The sequence below is a fragment of the Pan troglodytes genome, chromosome 7, assembly GCF_028858775.2.
Source record: "Pan troglodytes isolate AG18354 chromosome 7, NHGRI_mPanTro3-v2.0_pri, whole genome shotgun sequence".
Classification (NCBI taxonomy): Eukaryota; Metazoa; Chordata; class Mammalia; order Primates; family Hominidae; genus Pan; species Pan troglodytes.
This window is the reverse complement of record NC_072405.2, coordinates 47,872,010-47,893,468: the sequence shown is the minus strand read 5'-3', so window position 1 is coordinate 47,893,468 and position 21,459 is coordinate 47,872,010. Positions and strand designations below refer to the sequence as shown.

The following is a 21,459-nucleotide window of genomic DNA, read 5'->3' as shown; positions in this document are numbered from 1 at the left end:
TTCACACTTTTTATTGAATATGGTACTGGAGGTTCTAGCCAGTGCAATACCACAAGGAAAAGGAATAACTGGTAGGCAGAATTTTAAAAAAAAAACACAAATTTTTTAAATCTTCAAAACACATGATAATACACAGAAAAAATTCTAAGTAATACATGAAAAAAGTTGCTAGAACTAATGCGTGAATTTAATAATATGAAGGATGGAAGCTCAATATTTAAAATTTAATTTAGTTCTACATAACAACAATGGATAATAAGAATATGCAATAAAAATGGAATTTACACAAGCATCAAAAACATGACTTTTTTTAAAAGTTATAAAATATATGAGCAATATCTGTGTCTAGAAAGCTTCAGAAAAATGATTAGTGAAATTAACAAAGACATAAATAAATATGTGTGTGTATATATACATATATAAACCCATTGAGATACATCTATTAAAGACATTGAATCGATAATTAACCTTCCACAACAGGAAGCACCAGGCCCAGATGGATTCACTGGTAAATTCTACTAAACATTTAAGAAATAATGTATATTAATTTTCTACAATCTCTTTCAAGAGATAGAAGCACAGGGAATACTTCTTTTTCTATAAAGCTAGATGAAAAATCCTCCACAAAATATTAGCAAATCTTATTCAACAGTGTATAAAATAATTATTTTTATACATTATAAAAACTATTTACATATTTTATACAAATTTTTTTATACATTACAACCAAGTGAGGTTTACCCTAGATGTGCAAAGGTAACGCAACACTTGAAAATCAATTCATGTAATCATCACATTGTCTAAAGGAAAAGAATCACATGAGATCATTTCAATAGACATGGAAAAGGCATTTGAAAAAATCCAGCCTGGCGCAGTGGCTCATGCATGTAATCCTAGCGCTTTGGGAAGCCAAGGTGAGTGGATCACCAGAGGTCAGGAGTTTGAGACCAGCCTGGCCAACATGGCGAAACCCTGTTTCCACTAAAAATACAACATTAGCCGGGCGTGTTGGTGGGTTCCTGTGATCCCAGCTACTCAGGAGGCTGGGGCAGGAGAATCACTTGAACCCAGGAGGTGATGGTTGCAGTGAGCTGGGATCGCACCACGGCACTCCAGCCTGGGTGAGAGAGCAAGACTCTCTCTCAAAAAAGAAAAAAGAAAAAATCCAACACCCATTTCTTTTTGTTGTTGTTTTTTTTTTTTTTTTTGAGACGGAGTCTTGCTCTGCCACCAAAGCTAGAGTGCAGTGGCATGATCACAGCTCACGGCAACATCTGCCTCCCAGGTTCAAGTGACTCTCCTTCCTCAGCCTCCCGAGTAGCTGGGATCACAGGCATGCACCACCACATCCTGTTAATTTTCATATTTTTAGTAGAGACCAGGTTTTGCCATGTTGGCCAGGCTGGTCTCGAACTCCTAGCCTCAGATGATCCACCTGCCTCGGCCTTTCAAAGTGCTAGAATTACAGGTGTGAGCCACCATGCCTGGTCAATACCCACTTTGAATAATAATAATGATGGCGATAAAAATTTTCAGCAAACTAAGAATAGCAGGCCATGTTCTAACCTTAATAAAGAACATCTATTTAAAAAAACCTAGGGCTAACATCATACATAGGTTTTGAAAAACTAGACCCTTTCATGCTAAGATCAGGATCAAGGCACAGATAGCTACTCCTTTCAACATCACACTACCAGTCCTAGCCAATGCAATAAGAAAAGGTATACTAGATTGGGAAAAAAGAAATGAAACTGTCTTTGTTCATAGATGAAAAGATTGTCTATGTAGAAATTCTGAGAGGATTGATGAGAAAACCTTCTGGAACCAAAAAACAATTACAGCAAGGTTGCAGGATAGAAGGTAAACATACAAAAGTCAATTGCTTTCCTACATACCAGCAATGAAGGAGGGGAATGTGAAGTAAAAACAATGCCATTTACATTAGCATCCAAAACTCAAAAGATTTAGATACAAATCTAGCAAAATATATACAACATCTATGTGAGAAAAACTTCAAAATTGATGAAAAAATTAAATAAGAACCAAGTGAAATATTCCATGTTATGGATAGCAACACTAAATATCATTAAGACATCAGTTATTTCCAACTTGATTAATAGATTGAAGATAGTTCCAATCAAAATTCCACTTAGTTATTTTGCAAATATCGACAAACAAATTCTACAGTTTATGTGGAGAGGCAAAAGACCAAGAACAGGCAACACAACACAATACTAAAAGAGAAATACAAAGTTGGAGGACTGACACTACCTGATGTCAAGACTGAACTATAAAGCTACAGTAATTAGCAGATTGTGGTATTGGCTAAAGAATAAACAAAATAGAATAATGGAACAGAAAAAAGAGCACAGAAATTGATCTATGTAAATAAAGTAAACTGACCTTTGACAAAAAAGCATAGGAAATACAATGAAGTAAAGACAGTCTTTTCAACAAATGGTGTTGGGACAACTGGATATCCAAACGTAAAAAAATAAATAAATCTAGACACATAACATAATAGTTCACCAAAATTGACTTAAAATTAATAACAGACCAAAATGTAAAATACACAACTATAAAACTACTTGAAGAGAACACAGGAGAAAATCTAGGTGACCTTAGCTATGGCAGTGACTTTTTAGTACAACCCCAGAGGCATGATCCATGAATAAATAATTGATAAACTGGATTTAATTAAAACTGAAAATTTCTTCTCTGTGAAAGACACTGTCAAGTATATGAAGAGATAAACCACAGATTAAAAGAAAATATTTGCAAAAGGCCTATATGACAAAGGACCAAAATATCTAAACAACTCCTAAAACTCAACAATAATAAAATGAACAGTCAGACTTTAAAAAGAGACAAAAACCTAAACAGACATCTCATCAAATAAGATATATGTCAAGCAAATAAGACATATGTCAAACAAACACGAGACCTGATAGTCAGGGAGGCTGTGCATCCATAAGGACAGTGGTATATTGAAAGATTCTGTACTTTCTTCTCATCTTTTATCTGAACCTAATACTGCTCTAAAAAAATTAATCCTTATATATTATTAAGGAATTGCAAATTAAAAATAAAATATTATTACACATTGATTTGAATAGTCAAAACGCAAACACTGACAACCCCAATTGAAGTAAAGATGAGGAGCCACAGGAACTCTTATTCCTCGTTTGTAGAAATGCAAAATAATAGATCAGCTTTGGAGGATGAGCTGGCAGTTTCTTACAATACTACACATACTCTCACCATATAATCCAGCAATTGTGTTCCTTGGTATTTACTGAAAAGAGCTGAAAACTTATGTCCATACAAATACCTATACAGAAATATTTATGGCAGCTTAATTCATAGCTGCCAAATCTTAGAAGCAGCCAACACATCCTTCAGTAGGTATACATAAATAAACTGTGGTACAGCAGACAATAGATTATTATTCAGTGAAAGAAATGAACTATCAAACCATTAAAAGACATAAAAGAATCTTAAACGCATACTAAGTGGGAAGAAAAGCCATCTGAAAAGGCTACATAACTTCAAGATTCCAATTATAACACACTCTGGAAAAGGCCAAACTATAGAGACTGTAAAAGAATAAGTAAAGTCAAGGATTTGGTTGGTGGGGAGGGATGATTAGGTAGAGCACAAAGGAGTTTTAGAACAGTGAACTTATTCTGTATGATACTACTAGTGGATACATGTCATTATACTTTTGTCCAAACCCACATGGTACACAGCACTAATGTACACTATGAAATTTTGAGTGATGATGTGTCAACATAGATTCGTTAATTGAAACAAACATCTGAGATCTGATAGTCAGTGAGGCCGCGCATCCGTAAGGACAGTGGTAAGCTGAAAGATTCTGTATTTTCTTCTCATCTTTTCTCTGAACCTAATATTGCTCTAAAAAAAAAAACCACACACACTGTTTACTTTAAATTAAAAATGGATAAGATCAGATTTCTGGTTCCAGCCAAAATGGAATAGCCTCATTCTTCCAAGTTCTTCCCTCTTAAAGCTAAGAAATCCTGGGAATATAATTGAAAAATAAAAGTAAAAAATTTTGGAGAAATGGAAACAAGAAGGCAGACTAACCAGTGATATAAGGACTTGAGCGATGACTAGTTCAGGCTGGGCATGGTGGCTCACTCCTGCAATCCCAGCACTTTGGGAGGCCGAGGTGGGTGGGTCACTTGAGGTCAAGAGTTTGAAACCAGCCTGGCCAACATGGTGAAACCCCATCTCCACTAAAAATACAAAAAAATTAGCCAGGTATGGTGGTGTGCACCTCTAATCCCAGCTATTTGGGAGGCTGAGGCAGGAGAATCTCTTGAAACCTCTGAGGCAGAGGTTACAGTGAGCTGAGATCATGCCACTGTACTCCAGCCTGGAGTGAATCTCCAGAGTGAATCTCCTGGAGTGAATCCAGCCAGAGTGAATCTCTATCTCAAAATAAACAAATAAATACATATTTAAAAAAATAAAAATAAAAAATAAAAACAGTTAGTTCACTGGTTTTCTTTTGACTCCCATGCTTGTAAATGGTTTGCTGGAGAAGATAGCAACCTGGAACTACCAACAGGCACAGTGTCAACAGGGTCCAGTGTAGAGTGAGATTGCAGTCCCTCCTTGTAGCGATGAAGCACCACCTCCATGGCAGTGAAAGTCAGCCCTGTGCTTCACCTATTCAGGATTCCAGTTAGGTACAATGAATAACACATGAAAACAAAGTTACCAAAATAAAAATCTAAGTGGAAGGGCTCAACCACAGAATGGGGTTAGGGGAGAAAATACTGAAATGGGAGACAGAATAATAGAAATTATCCAATCTGAAAATTGAGGAAACTTACAAAAAATGTAGAGAGGAAATGATAAAAAATGCACAGAGCTTCAGGGACCTAGGGTACTATAACAAAAATTCTACCAGTGTCATTAGAATCCCAAATAGAGACAGAGGATAGAGTTGAAAAGGTACTCACAAGAAATAGCGGGTGAAAATTTACCAAATTTGACAAAATCATAAACCTATTGATTTAAGAAGCTAGAAACTATTGAGACTACAAAGGAAACAATTACCAAAAAAAAAAAAAAAAAAAAAAAACTCACAGCAAAATGCATCATAGTTCAATTTCTGAAAACTAAAGGAAATTTTTTAAATCTTGAAAGTAATGAAAGAAATGACAACTTACCCATTAGGGAAAAAAAAACAATTCAAATGACAGCAAATTTCTCATAAGAAGCCATGAAGATCAAAGGAAATGTCGTAACATAAATACGATGAAAAAAAAGACCCATAAATCTAGAATTCTATGAAAATCCACTTTAAAATATCCTTCATAAATGAAGAGATAATCAAGACATTCTCAGATCAGGAAACTAAGAGAATTTGTCTCATACAAACCTACACTAAGAAAACGACTAAATAAATTTCTCTAAACAAAAAAGGAAAAATAAAAGAGGAAGGATTGAAACACCCAGAATGAAGAAAAAACATAGAGGGGAAAGTATGGGTAATTACAAAAGTTTACCTTTTCATATTGAGTTTTCCAAATTAATTTGAAGATTGAGGCAAAAATTATTACACTTATTTCTTTGTGTTCCTTTACTTTAGCCCATTTATAATTGCCTTAAATATTTCCTCAACATATATTTAGAAACACATTAAGGTTTAAATAGTTTGCTTAACCTGGTGAAATGATGACAGTAGGCTGTGAAAAGTTACGTACATGTAATGTAATATCTAAAGTAACCACTAAAAGAGCTCTACAAAGTATATATTCTTGAACCAACCCCACAGCAAAAAACTATGTTATTCTGGTAATTTATACATAAGCATGAAAAAGAAAATAAAAATTAAAAGCAAAACAAAAAATTACTTGGTAGATGTAACACCAATGGTGACGTTAAATATAAATGATATGAATAGGCAAAATTATAGATTGAGTGGATTTAAAAATTGACAAAGCTATATTCTGTTAAAAATAATTTCACATCAAAGACAATTGCCTAGGCTGGCTGAAAGCAATAATACTGAAGAAAACTTATCATGCAAACATAAATCAAAGGAAAGTAGAAATTGTTATATTAGTATCAAATAATGCAAAGATATTTAGCAGAGAATGAGAAGGGCATTATATAATGATAAAGGGTATCAATCCAGCAAGATGTAATAATCCTAAATGGGTATACCCCAAAAGACAGAACTGCAAAATATAAGAAGCAAAACCTGACAGAAGATAGTCTTTCGACTATCCTTCCCCATTGTATCCTTTTGGTGAACTTCTGGAAAATCTGTTGACTGTATATGTTTGGATTCATTTCTGGGATCTCTGTTCTCTTCTATTGGTCGACATGTCTGATTTTTTTTTTTAATGACAAAACCATACTGTTTTGAATATTATGTTTTTTAAATATAATTTTAAATCAGGAAGTATGATGCCTCTAACTTTTTTCCTCAGTATTGCTTTGGCTACTCGAGGTTATTTTGTGGTTCCATACAAAATTTAGCATTGTATTTTGTATTTCTGTGAAGAATGCCATTGGAATTTTGATTGGGATTGCACTGAATCTGCCTATTGCTTTGGGTAGTATGGACATTTTAGCAACATTACTCAAGAATAAAAATCAATGGCCCAATAACATAAAAGCAAACAAGCTATTGCTGATATGGAGAAGGTTTCATTGTCTGGATAGACAATCGAAACAGCCATAACATTCCCTTAAGCCAAAGCTTAATCTGGAAAAAAGCCCTAACTTTCTTCATTTCTATGAAGACTGAGAATGAAAAGAAAGTGAAGAAGAAAAGAGTGAAGCTAACAGAGGTTGGTTCATGAGATTTAAGAAGATATCTCTATCTCCATAACAAAAATGCAAGGTGATGCAGCAAGTCCCAATACAGAAGCTGAAACAAGCGATCTGTAAGATCTAGCTAAGATAATTGATGAAGACTGCGCCACTAAACAACAGATTTTCAGTGCAGATAAAACAGCCTTCTACTGGAAGAATACACCATCTAGGACTCAGCTAGAGACTTTCATAGCTAGAGAGGGGAAATCCATGCATAGCATTTTTTAAATTGTTATTTTAGATTCAGGGGTACACGTGCTTGATTGTTACATGGGAATTACATGCATGATGCTGGGGGTTGGGCTTCTAGTGTACCCATCACTCAAATATTGGACATTGTTCCCAGTAGGTATTCTGTCCCCATCCCCAACTTTGGAGTCCCCAGAGTCTATTTTCTTCATCATTTTATGTCCAACTTACCATTTATTTAGCTCCCACTTATAAATGAGAACATGTAATATTTTATTTTTTCACTGCTGGGTTATTCCACATAGGATAATGGCCTCCAGTTCCTCCATGTTGCTAGAGCAGACATGATTTCATTCTTTTTTATGGCTGCATAATATTCCATGGTGTATATATACCACCTTTTATTTATCCAGCGAACTGTTGGTGGACATTTAGATTGGTTCCATGACTTTGTTATGGTGACTAGTGCTGCAATAAACGTACAAGTGCAGGTGTCTTTTTAAAATGATCTATATTCCTTTTTTTATCAATGTAAAATGGGTATTTAGATACCAATTAGTGAAATTGCTGGGTCAAACATCAAAAAACTAAAAATAGAACTATCATTCTACCCAATCTTAATGTCTAGCTTTAAAAGACAAGCTGACTCTCTTGTTAATGCTTATTACAGCTGTTTACTTTAAATTGAAGCCAATACTCAGTGACCATTCTAACAATGCTAGGGCCCTTAAGAATTATGCTAAATCTACTTATGCCTGTGATGAGAAATGTAACAACAAAGTCTGGATGATAGTATAACTATAATATGGTTTACTAAATATTTGAAGCTGACTGTTGAGACCTACTGCTCAGAAAAAAAGATTCTTTTCAAAATATTACTGCTCATTGACAATGTACCTGGTCACCCAGGAGCTCTAACGGAGATGTGCAAGGAAATCAAGGCTGTTTTCCTGCCTGTGAACACAGCATCCATTCTGCAGCCCAGTCAAGGAGCTATTTTGACTTTCAAGTCTTCTTACCTAAGAAATACATTTTGTAAGGCTATAGCTGCCATAAATAGTGATTCCTCTGTTGGATCTGGGCAAAGTCTATTGAAAACGTATGAAAAGAATTCACCATTCTACATGTCATTAAGACCATTCACGATTCATGGAAAGAGGTTAAGATATCAACACTAACAGGAATTCAGAAAAAGTTAATTACAGCTCTCATGAATGACTTTGAGGGATTCAAGACTTTGGTGGAGAAAATAGCTACAGATGTGGTAGAAATGGCAGGAGAACTAGAATTAGGAGTGGAGGCTGAAGATATGACTGAATTTTTGCTATCTCACAATAAAACTTGAATCGATGAGGAGTTACTTCTCACGGATGAGCAAAGAAGTTGGTTTCCTGAGATGGAATCTACTCCTAGTAAAGATGCTGTGAATACTGTTAAAATTACAAAAAAAGAGTTTACAAAATTACATAAACTTAGTTGATAAAGCAGTGGCAGGGTTGGAGAAGATTGAATCCAATTTTAAAATAAGTTCTACTGTGGGTAAAATGCTATCAAACAGCATTGCATACTATAGAGAAATCTTTCATGAAAGGAAGAGTCAACCGACACAGCAAACTTCATCATTGTCTTATTTTAAGAAATTGGCACAGCCACCCCAACCTTCAACCACCACCCTGATCAGTCAGCAGCCATCAACATCAGGCAAGGCCTGATTGTAACCAGCAAATGATTACAACTCACTGAAAATTCAGATGATAGTTACAATTTTTTAGTAATAAAGTGTTTTAAATTAAGGTTTATACAATGTTATTTTTAGCCACAGCACTATTGCACACTTAATAAACTATAGTATATAGTATACCAAACATAAGTTTGGTATGCACTGGGATACCAGTTTGTGTGACTTACTTTAGTTTGGTAGTCTAGAACCAAACCTGCAATATCTCCAAGACATGCCTGGAACTTTCAGTTTTGAACAATAATAAGCAAAAGCATTATAAGTCAAAATAAACAGGAAAATAACCAGAAGGAATCATGAGAGAGTTTGTGACTTGCTCTTATGTTTTATTTCTGAATCGAGTGCTAATTTTGGAGGTGTGTCTACTTTGTGAAAATTCATTGAGATATATGTGTTATTTATCAGTGTAAAATGTTATTTTAGTTTAAAAAAGAAAATCTAGAAAAAATTTATTTTGGAAATTAAAGGCAAAATGTCCTCTTCCCAAAATACTTGAGCCAAAAGGAATGATAGCATTCATTTTATTTTATTTTATTTTATTTTATTTTATTTTATTTTTTATTATACTTTAAGTTTTAGGGTACATGTGCACATTGTGCAGGTTAGTTACATATGTATACATGTGCCATGCTGGTGCGCTGCACCCACTAACTCGTCATCTAGCATTAGGTAGATCTCCCAATGCTATCCCTCCCCTCTCCCCTCACCCGACAACAGTCCCCAGAGTGTGATGGTGCCCTTCCTGTGTCCATGTGATCTCATTGTTCAATTCCCACCTATGAGTGAGAATATGTGGTGTTTGGTTTTTTGTTCTTGCGATAGTTTACTGAGAATGATGATTTCCAATTTCATCCATGTCCCTACAAAGGACATGAACTCATCATTTTTTATGGCTGCATAGTATTCCATGGTGTATATGTGCCACATTTTCTTAATCCAGTCTATCATTGTTGGACATTCGGGTTGGTTCCAAGTCTTTGCTATTGTGAATAATGCCACAATAAACATACGTGTGCATGTGTCTTTATAGCAGCATGATTTTATAGTCCTTTGGGTATATACCCAGTAATGGGATGGCTGGGTCAAATGGTATTTCTAGTTCTAGATCCCTGAGGAATTGCCACACTGACTTCCACAATGGTTGAACTAGTTTACAGTCCCACCAACAGTGTAAAAGTGTTCCTATTTCTCCACATCCTCTCCAGCACCTGTTGTTTCCTGACTTTTTAATGATTGCCATTCTAACTGGTGTGAGATGGTATCTCATTGTGGTTTTGATTTGCATTTCTCTGATGGCCAGTGATGATGAGCATTTTTTCATGTGTATTTTGGCTGCATAAATGGCATTCATTTTAAAATATTGAAAAATGAATAAAAAGTGTAGAATATGACTCAAGGAGTACTTAAAATGAAAGTTTAAAATTTTTAAATGTTACAAAATTAGTAATTAAAAATTATTTCTAATAAAATATTAATAATAAATATATATATACATACACCCATGTTGGTGTATATATTTATATATATATTTCTTCATGTGTGTACACAATCATTGACATGTTTGTGTGTGTAAAATACGCATGTCAAGGAAGATATACATACATCTTGATATACATAACATACACATAATCATACATAATTTATACACAATATGTACTTACATATATTCTTATATTCTCTATATTAATAGCTATAAACAACAGTCATTTGGAATAGATACTCTGCATAGATGGTTCTTCTCAACCTTACCATGACAACTTAATTCATTATGAAGTATATATATATATGTCTTGTGCAGACATTTATGATTCCAATGCTTGCTTCTGGCTATAGTCTGAGTAAGATATAATGTGCCTAACATAAATTAATCACATAAAGAATAAGAAAGGGGAAAGCAGCCAGTAACATTAAGGAGTTGGCTTGGCACTATCAGCTAGACTTGGAATTCTGCTGTTGAATATAAGCACTTTAAAAGGACATCAACGTAACACAGGACCACTGTGAGACAATTATGCATCAAGACAAAACCAAGACTACTTCATAATCATGTATGAACACCAACTAAATGTAAGCCCTCCCAAGCCAAAAAAACAGAAAGATTGAATATGCCCTTATTGGGCTAGCATGAATGGCTGCTGCTTCTTAACTAATGACAGATTTAGGAATGTTCTGGTCTTCCCGTGCCCTAGATAAGACTTACTAAGATACACAATCATAGTATTATGCCTACTTCCTGACCATATCTAAACCAGAACAAAGGCACGCATCCTAAAACTTCCCCCAAATTCCCAAAACACAAGCCAAAATCTTATAAGTACTTTAACAACCTCCTAAAGAGATGCTCCATGGCTCCCCAAGGTGTGCATTCTCCCTCACTGCAGTGTGTAATAATCCTCACTTGTTCAATTGCAGGCGTGCTTGCAATGGTCTTTGGCAAGAAGGCATTGATAGCAGGAAATAAACACATCCCAACTGAGGTCAGCTCTCCCCAACTGGAGAGTTGTTTCCCAGTGTTGAACCAACAATGGCACTATGGCTTCCAAATGTATACTTAGATAAAACAGAAAGTTTGAAACCTTCTTCATAGTTCCTGTAATATCCTAAAATTTAAGCCATTGTTTTATGGAATAGAAGAATATATTTCAAATGATCTATATGACAAAGAGCTAATATCCAAAATGTCAAAAGGACCTTCTACAACTCAACAGCCAAAAACAAAACAAAACAAATAACCTGATTAAACAATGGGCAAAGGACCTGAATAAACTTCTGTCCAAAGAAAACATACAAATGACCATCAGGTATAAGAAATAGTACTCAATATCATTAATCATTAGAAAAATGCAGGATCAAAACCACAGTGAAATATCACCTCACAGCTATTATAATGGGTTTTGTTAAAAAAAAAAAAAAAAACCCACACCCACAAACAAAAGCAAAATGTGACAAGCACTGGCAAAGATGTGGAGAAGTTGGAATCCTTGTACACTATTGGTGGGAATGGAGAATGGTGCAGCCATTATGAAAACCAGTATGGAGGTTCCACAAAAAATTAAAAATAGAACTACCATATAATCCAGCAATGCAACTTCTGGCTACATATCCAAAAAAATTAAAGCCATGAAATTGAAGAGATATCTGCAGCCCCATGTTAATTCCAACATTATTCACAATATTCGTGGTTTGGAAGCAACCCAAATGTTCAATGACATGAATGCATAAAGAAAATGTGGCATATAAACATATTGGAACACTATTTAGCTTCAAAAAAGAAGGAAATCCTATTTGAGACGTGAATGAACCCACAGAACATTATGTTATGTTAAATAAGACAGTCACAGAAGGACAAACACTATATGATTCCACTTACTTATATGAGGAATCTAAAATAGCTAAAATAGGTGGGTGTGGTGGCTAACGCCTGTAATGCCAGCACTTTGGGAGGCCGAGTCTGGTGTATCACTTGAGTTCAGGAGTTCAAGACCAGCTTGGCCAACATGGGGAAACTCCATCTCTACTAAAAAAATTCAAAATTATCCAGGTGTGGTGGCATGCACCTGTAATCCCAGCCACTCAGGAGGGTGAAGAACAAGAATTACTTGAGCCCAGGAGGCAGAGGTTTCAGTGAGCCAAGATCACACCACTGCACTCCAGCCTGGGCAACAGAGCAAAACTCCATCTCAAACAAATAAATAAAATAAAACAGTGGAAATCATAAAAGCAGAGAATAGAATAGTGGTTGCCAGGGGTCTGGGTCGAGAGAAATAGGGAATTATTGTTCAATGAATACAAAGTTCCAGTAATGAAAGATGAATAAGTTCTAGAGGTATGCTGTATAACATAGTACCTATAGTTAACGATACACCATTGTGCACTTGAAAATATGTTAAGAGAATCATTCTCATGTTCAGCATTCTTAGCACAAAACACAAAACAAAAGTATGCAAGGACATTTTTGGAGGTGATGGATATGTTTAGTACATCGACTGTGGTCATGATATCATGGGTGTATGCATATATTCAAACTCAGGAAAATGTCTACATTGGATATGTGCAATTTTTATACCAATTATAACTCAGTAAAGTTTTAAAAACATGAAAATAATACCCTATACAATAAAATATAGCTTCAAGAATTCCATATAAATAATACCAAAAGTGTAGACAACGAATGAATACTGCATGTCTCTCATAGTAAAACTATTTCATCAAGCCCTGCGTAGTTGCTATATGCTTCTTGACAAGTAGTAAGAAATTTGAAGTTTACAGTGATTATGCAATGACAATGTACAATAGTAGTAAATCTGGGGAAAAAACAGAATAGATAGATAGATAGACAGATAGATAGATAGATAGATAGATAGATAGATAGACAGACAGACAGACAGACAGACAGACAGACAGACAGATAGTTGGTTTTTTGTTTGTTTGTTTTTTGTTTTTAAGAGATGAAGTCTTGCTCTGTCATCCAGGCTGGAGTACAGTGACACAATCACAGCTGACTGCAGCCTCCAACCGCTGGGCTCAAGGGGTACTCCCACCTCAGCCTCCAGAACAGCTGGGACTACAGGCACACACCACCACACCCAGTTAAGTTATTTTTGTAGAGATGGGGTCTCACCAACTTGCCCAAGCCGGCCTCAAACTCCTAGGCTCAAGCGATCCTCCAACCTTGGGATCCCAAAGTGTTGGGATGGGATTATGTTGGCAGAAAATAACTTATGCAAATAATTCTTCAACAGAAAGCAGCTTACTGTAGTGGAAATGGAGTTATAAATTAAAGATTAGACTCTACATGCTAACACAGATTTGATGCCATTAATATTTTTTAATCCTCTGTCTTTTAAAAAGAGTATATGTAATAAATAATCCCATTTCAGAAGGATAATGTGATAAATAAGATTTATATATGAAAATCCTTTCCAACTTCTCTAAAAGAAAGTATTCATTTTATTGTGATTCTCAAACATAATTTGACATATACTTTATTATAATTGTTCACTAGTAGAACATAGCCATGGTAGGTCCCTATATTGTGTGCCAAAATAGAATTAATGGATTAATCTTTTCCTTAGTCATAATTTTAAACTCACTCTTTCAACCTGAAACATTTTCAGAGTTGACATATATTGTGCCCATTTTGACTGCATAGAAATATAAACCCCTATATTGTGACTTCCAGTTTGTAAAATAAAACATTTTAAATCTGTCAATTTCAGGTATTTCAATCAAGAAAATATACAAGACTGAATGCCTTCAGTTTAATCAGTTTTTAATCTAGCAGGTTAGTAATTTTCCAACTTCTTTTTCCAGTTAATATTTACTTATTGTAATGTTTTTCATGGTAATAGGGCAAATGTGATGTTTTTATTTTTTCTTTGCTTTTTAAAAATTTCTTTGTACATTACATGCTATTAAGACTGATGCTTGTGGGTCGAATTTTGCATGTCTAAATTTTACTTATGACCAATTTGTACGTCACTTAGTGGACAATAAAAAAATTGTTAATTTGTTGGCTAAACCATGGTCACGAATATTTTATATTGATTTTTTTTCCTACCAGTTTGATTGCTGAGCATTTCTTGGAAATTGTGAACAAGTAGTATGTTAAGAAGAGATGAAGAGAAAAGACAGGGAAATAAGCAGCAGAAATGGGGGAACAAGAGGATCAAAACACGGTAGGAGACAAAATAGCACAGGCAAAATATTATAATTTGGCAATGAATACAAGTTAGTATGATCTGACTTAATATAAGGGTAAATAAAAATTGCCATAAAGCTTTAAATATAGAATAAATATTCCTCATCATTTACCTTCCTCTCTGAAACTTCACTGTCATTTGACTTAATCTTCTGTGGAACTGTGACATGCAGAAATATTCCTTCAGAACCTGCAGTAAGAAAATGTGTTTGTTTTTGTCTTTGTTTTGCATCAACAATCGTCTCAGTCAAGCACGGGTTCTTATCCCGGACTGCATGGTGGCGCCTAAAATTTTAAGTAAAAGTTTTCGCATGTGCTCACACTCTTTCTAGTCCACAAATTTCACTACATAATCAACAGCACATTGAAAATGGCTAAGACACAAAAAAAGAAAAAAAAATTAGACATTGCAGTTCTACAGGCCCCTCTGGTTCCCTTTTAGAATCGATGAGAGACTTGCTTCCTCAGGACTCTGAGGAGTTCGCTGAAGGCAGTTAGTACTCCACCACCTCCACCCTCCTTCACAGAGTGGGAAGATGCCAGAAGACGCACTGCGTGTGGGCCACTGAGACCATGGGCGCTGATGCAGAGCGCTAACAGGTCCTCCGCTAAGGCCTTTAGTTCCCCCTGGCCTGGCGTGGAAAGGTGTCCCTGACACACCGGAAGCACCGGCATGGGATCCCAGAAGGGAGCGGGGGAGGGTCCCAGAATGACAAGAAACTGCTCCCAGTAAGAGTCCAGCCCGGCTATAAAGTCGAAGGAGAAAGGGGAGGCTCCCATGGACTTACCTTCGTGGGCTTGCAGCCTTCCAAGCTCAGTGAGGAGGGCGAGGAGAAGGAACATGGCTCAGCCAGAGCGCAGGAGCCACAGCCAAGGACAGAGACCGTTGAGCAGCGCTGAGCTCGCGGGCAGGCTCTCGGCCACCGGGCGCCTGGGCCAGGGAGGACCCTGTGCTGCCCCAGGACCCTGGGGGTGAGGTCTGAGGCGCCCTGAGAGCTGGGCCACTTCCGCAGGGCGGGGAGGGGAAATGCCAGATGCAAGCATAGGTGTTTGCACAAAATTTGTTGCAGAGACGTTTAAGTTGTTTAAAGCCCTCAGTAGTTACATTGGGGTAAATAAGCTAGATTTTCCTTTTTAGTGAGGTTTTCTTTAGTGAGGTTGGTAATTTTGTTTCTCCATATCACAGTTTTATGGCAGGTTTTATTTACTAAAGGTGGAGGAGAAAGAGGAAAAGGGAAATAACAGCTATTATTATTAGCTATTATTACTAACAATTTTCTACATGCTACTGCTGACTTAAATATCTTTGCAAATACGGAAAAATCAAGAAAATTGAACTTTTTAATGCCGGTACAATTTCACCATTATTCATGATACCAAGATACGGAATCAACCTAAGTGTCAATGAGGAATGAGTAAATAAACAAAATGTGGTAAATATACACAGTGGAATAGCCTTAACGAAGGAAATTCATTTGCAACAACAGGAATGGAACCAGAGAACGTTATGCTAAGGGAAATATGCCAGGCACAGAAAGACAAATACTGTATGATCTCATTTGAATGTGGAATCTAATAAAGTCTATCTTATAGAAGGATGATTACCAGAGGCTAGGGAAGGTGGGATGAGGGATGGGGAAGGGAAAATGTTGATCTAAAGGTACAAAGTGTGAGTCAGACTGAAAGAATAAGTTTTAATGATCTCTTGCACTACATGGTGATCACAGTTAACAATAATGCATATTTCAAAATTGCTAAAATTTATTTTCAATGTTCTCACCACAAAGAAATGATAAATTGATGAGGAGATGGGTATGTTAACTAGCTTGACTGAAGCATTCTATAATGTATACATAGATCAAAACATCACGCTGTACCCTATAAATACACAAAATTATTTGAAATAAATTTGCAAAAAAGAAAATGGAGTTGATCCCACTAAGACCATCAAAAAGCACTTTTCTTCAACTGTGTATTTTTCTCATAAAACTATATTATAATCAATGGAGGAAAGAGAAAGGAAAGCTTTAATATTTAGTGTTATTTTTGCAAATAAAGAGAATTCAAGAAAATGGAACTTTATCTTGAAAAGACAATCAGAAAGCACTTTACTTCACCTGTGTACCTTGCTTACTACACGAGATTATAATATAGTGTTCTAAGGGAAAAGAAAACCTTTACAATGCAATCTGACTGTTTTGTTAACAGTGACTCTAAGCTCTAAGTAAGAAACTGTGGAGACAGGAAGTGCAGCAAGGCAGGGGGAGAGAGAAAAATTGAGACCACTGTAGAAGACTACGCAACTGCCTCCCTTAACTTTTTGACAAATATCTTAAATGGCACATGTCCAAAATCCAACCCATCTATCACACTCAAGCCTTTTACTCCAGTACCCCCTATTTCAGGGATGAATTTTGTCAAAATATGTGTGCAAAAATTGTGTGCAAAATTGTGTGCAAAAATAAAACTGATCAGGGCCGGGCATGGTGGCTCATGCCTGTAATCCCAGCACTTTGGGAGACCAAGATGGGTGGATCACCTGAGGTCAGGAGTTCGAGACCAACCTGGCCAACATGCTGAAACTCCATCTCTACTAAAAATACAAAATTACCCTGGTGTGGTGGTGGGCGCCTGTAATCCCAGCTACTTGGAAGGCTGAGGCAGGAGAATTGCTTGAACCCCAGAGGCAGAGGTTGCAGTGAGCCAAGATTGTGCCATTGCACTCCAGCGTGGGCAACAAGAGCAAAACTCCATCTCAAAAAATAAAAAACAAATAAAATAAGACTGATCAGGACTAAAACTTGGATCTGCTAAGTACTGGTATGCCTGAACAGATAGCTCAAAAATTATTATTGACAAGAAGCAGGCCATTGAACACAATGACCCAAAATAAGTTAGTGGCAATGAAGATGAGAGAAATCTGGTAGAATTATCCCAGGTTATATTTTCTGGTAAAATTATCCCAGATTGTATTTTTAAACAGCTTTATTGAGATATAATTCATATGCCATGCAATTTACCCATTTAAAGCATACAATTAAGTGATTTTTAATATGTTCTCAGATATGTGTGAACATCACTATAGTCAACTTGAAATTAGTTTCATCACATCATGAAGAAACTCTGTGCCCATTAGCCATAAAGTACCCTCCCACCCCCAACACAAGTTCTTTATCCCACCCCTCTATTCCCTAAACAACCACTAAACTAATTTCTATCTTAAGAGATGTCTCTATTCTGGACTTTTCATACAAATGAATATGTTATAGGAGGCAGAAAGAAATTATTTAGGTAGACAGGGTAAAGTGAGTCCCTGGCAGAAATCTTTCCTTTTAACAAAAAGTAGTTCAAAAATACCTCCCTTTCTAACTTCAGGCAGTTCAAAGAAATCACTTCTCTTCTAACAACAAGCAGGCTGAAAGTTCAGGCTGTAAATCACACATCAACAGCTTGGGCACAGAAAGAAGGGGAAGGTCTCCTGGGTAATCACCAGACTTCACACTTACACAATGGGCCCCAGTAAAACAGAGGGCTTTAATAAGCACATTCCTTTCCCTTTAGGCACACTGAGATAAGGAAGCCAAAAGCAGACTTGTGGGGGCAGGGGGATGCCTACAGATGCAGGAAGATGTCTGGGAACAGAAACAGAAACTCTCCCTCTCAGATAAGCAGAACAAAGTTACACAGACTGAGATTCTGCCTATGTGGGCAGGGAATGGGATGAGAACTGACAAAAACTCTGCACCATACAGATAACACACCTGTTCTCAATCAAACCATCTGGCCCTAGGAGGATAAGACATCCCCTCCTCACGAGCCCCGTCCTCACTAGCCCATTTATAAAAACCCTGACAACTTGGCAACCCGCTTGGGACCCCTCTCTGAGACAGAGAGCTGTTCTTTCCTTTTGTCTATTAAACTCCTGCTCCAAATTCCCTGTGTGTGTGTGTGTGTGTGTGTGTGTGTGTGTGTGTGTGTCTGTGTGTGTGTCCACGACCTCCATCTCCTTGGCCATGAGACCGAGAACCTTGGTACTTACCCCAGACAATGAGGCTTCTTCAAATACACATGTAAATATCTGATGTTTGTGACTGGCTTTATTCACTTAGCATAATGGTTTCAAGGACCAATCATGTTGTACCAGTGTCAGTGCTTCATTCCTTTTTAGGGCTGAATAATATTCCATTGTTTGGATATACCACATTTTGTTTACCCATTTTTCAGTTGATGGATATTTGGAATAGGAAACTCTGGACCTCTGTGGTGAGGTTCCTCCACCCCTGTCTAAGGAGCATCTTGGTTTGTGATGAAGACTCTGTAGGTCCTAATTGGACTCCAGGTGGGCTGATGGATCCCTAACCCATGTGTAATGCTCTGCGATATGTAGAAGTGCCCCCATCTTAGCAAGAGATGGATGGGAGGGGAGACCGAGGCAAGAAAATCTTACCCAGAAATGCCCAACTTCAGGGAAGATAGAGCAGCAAGTTTGAGTTTTCTAAAAGGACAGAGAAATCTTCCAGATCAGTTTATACAGGGCCAACGAAGCATACGTACCTGATGGTACTATGACCTCAAACTCAGTTTGAGCAATTTCTTTAAAGTAGAAGGGATACTAGTGACTCTCTGGGGGCTATGAGAGTGAATATCTAGCAATTCTTCCACTCGGTATCCTAATGCCTGGAACAGACAGGGCAGGGGAATCATGAACTATTGGAGGTGTGGCTATTGGTGTCCTCTCTTGAGACGGGAGCAGTCAGCATGACCGTGGGCATCTGAAGAATCTGAAAGTTTTCAGTTTAGGATGTAACAGGTGTCAGGCCTCTGAGCCCAAACCTGGACGTATACATCCAGATGGCCTGAGGCAACTGATGAACCACAGAAGAAGTAAAAATGGCTGGTTTCTGCCTTAACTGATGACATTCCACCATTGTGATTTGTTCCTGCCCCACCCTAACTGATCAATTGACCTTGTGAAATTCTTTCTCTTGGACAATGAATATCAGAAGCTCCCCACCGAGCACCTTGTAGCCTCTGCCCTTGCCTGCAAGAGAAAAACCCCCTTTGACTGTTATTTTCCACTACCTACCCAAATCCTATAAAACTGCCCCACCCCATCTCCCTTTGCTGACGCCTTTTTCAGACTCAGCCTGCCTGCACCCAGGTGATTAAAAAGCTTTATTGCTCACACAAAGCCTGCTTGGTGGTCTCTTCACACGGATGCGCGTGACAACAGGTTTCTGGGTGAAAAAGAGCAAAAGTGGTTTTTTCCTACTTAAAGATTCATGGCAGGTGGAATAATAAATAGACACACGCTTGCATACTTCCTGTCATAGAATTTATTTTGTTTGTGCAATTGAAAGCTTTAAGCCATAATGAAAGGAGAAAAAAGGCGATTTTTGTTTTCATTGTTGAATCAAGCCAGTTAATGGTAAGTTTCTTGGTAATATCCTTTCTCTATCTTATGGCTTTTGATGTTATCATGTAGTTACTGTTGTAAAAGAAATATAGAAAAATAGAAATGTTAAATTTTCGTTGTTAATAAAAGTTGTCTACTTTTATAATGCAACTACAGGTATAGCAATTAATTACTCAAATAAGACACTGCTTGCTATACTGTTGTATTAATAATTTGTGCCTGATATTCAGGACATTCATAAAGCAAAGTTCCTTATTCATGAATAATTTGTGATAGCCACATTAAAAGTAAATGTTATAAATTGGTAGTCACACAGGTTTCATTAACATGGTCTCTAAATTTACATCAATAAATGGAAATCACCAACGAGAAAACAGAGGGGGAAAGAGCAATGCAAACCTGTGAAGAAATACAAAACAGTTCCTATTAATTTCTCTATTATATATGTATCTGCAGAGGGAGAGAATTTTCAAAAGCCCTCAGTGCATTTCCAACAGGTTTCCACATATACACGTTCAAAACCATAATCATCATTCACTCCCCTCCACTTCCTCACCCCAACCTAAGACAGTTCTTTCCCTACTATACAGTATGTCATTGGTTATTGGGGGAACCCACCCCCAATATTTCAACATAGGTTCTTTCTATTTTCCATAAGTGTCGGCTGGCTGAGAAATAAAGAGAAAGAGTACAAAGAGGGGAATTTTACACCTGGGCCTCCAGGGGTGACATCACATATCGGTAGGACCATGATGCCCGCCTGAGTCTCAGACCAGCAAGTTTTTACTAAGGGTTTCAAAAGAGGAGGGGGTGTAAAACAGGGAGTAGGTACAAAGATCACATGATTCAAAGGGCAAAAAGCAGAACAAAGATCACATGCTTCTGAGGGAACAGGACAAAAGGCAAAACAGAACTACTGATAAGAGTCTATGTTCAGCTGTGCACGTATTGTCTTGATAAACGTCTTAAACAACAGAAAACAGGGTTCGAGAGCAGAGAACTGGTCTGACCACAAATTTACCAGGGCGGAGTTTTTCCCCACCCTAATAAGCCTGAGGGTACTGCAGGAGACCAGGGCGTATCTCAGTCCTTATCTCAACCACATAAGACAGACACTCCCAGAGCGGCCCTTTATAGACTGCAGCCCCCCTCCCCCAACCAGGACTGCATTCCTTTCCCAGGGTATTAATATTAACATTCCTTGCTAGGAAAAGAATTTAGTCATATCTCTCCTACTTACATGTCCATTTATAGGCTCTCTGCAGGATAAAAAATATGGCTCTTTTTGCCAGACCCTGCAGGCAGTCAGACCTTACGGTTGTCTTCCCTTGTTCCCTAAAAATCACTGTTATTCTGTTCTTTTTCAAGGTGCACTGATTTCATATTGTTCAAACACACATGTTTTACAATCGATTTTTACAGTTAACACAATTATCACAGTGGTCCTGAGGTGACACACATTCTCAGTTTATGAAGATAACAGGATTAAGAAATTAAAGTAAAGACAGGCATAAGAAATTATAAAGTATTATTTGGGAACGATAAATGTCCATG

General features: G+C 37.0%; 2 protein-coding genes across 2 annotated transcripts in view; both read right to left on the bottom strand.

Moving 5' to 3' along the window:
- Window positions 1-15,470, bottom strand: part of ADAM18 (ADAM metallopeptidase domain 18) — a 153,022-nt gene extending 137,552 nt beyond the window's left edge. Inside the window, exons 1-2 of the mRNA XM_016959382.3 lie at window positions 15,278-15,470; window positions 14,603-14,679 (exon numbers count right to left, since the gene is read on the bottom strand). Coding sequence (XP_016814871.2) covers window positions 14,603-14,679; window positions 15,278-15,332 — 132 coding nt within the window. The 5' untranslated portion in view covers window positions 15,333-15,470. The remainder of the gene's footprint in view (window positions 1-14,602; window positions 14,680-15,277) is intronic.
- Window positions 15,471-19,810: 4,340 nt separating this feature from the next.
- Window positions 19,811-21,459, bottom strand: part of LOC735522 (disintegrin and metalloproteinase domain-containing protein 5) — a 148,022-nt gene continuing 146,373 nt past the window's right edge. The window contains exon 27 of the mRNA XM_063817045.1: window positions 19,811-19,977. The gene's annotated coding sequence lies outside the window, so the exon portion shown is untranslated. The remainder of the gene's footprint in view (window positions 19,978-21,459) is intronic.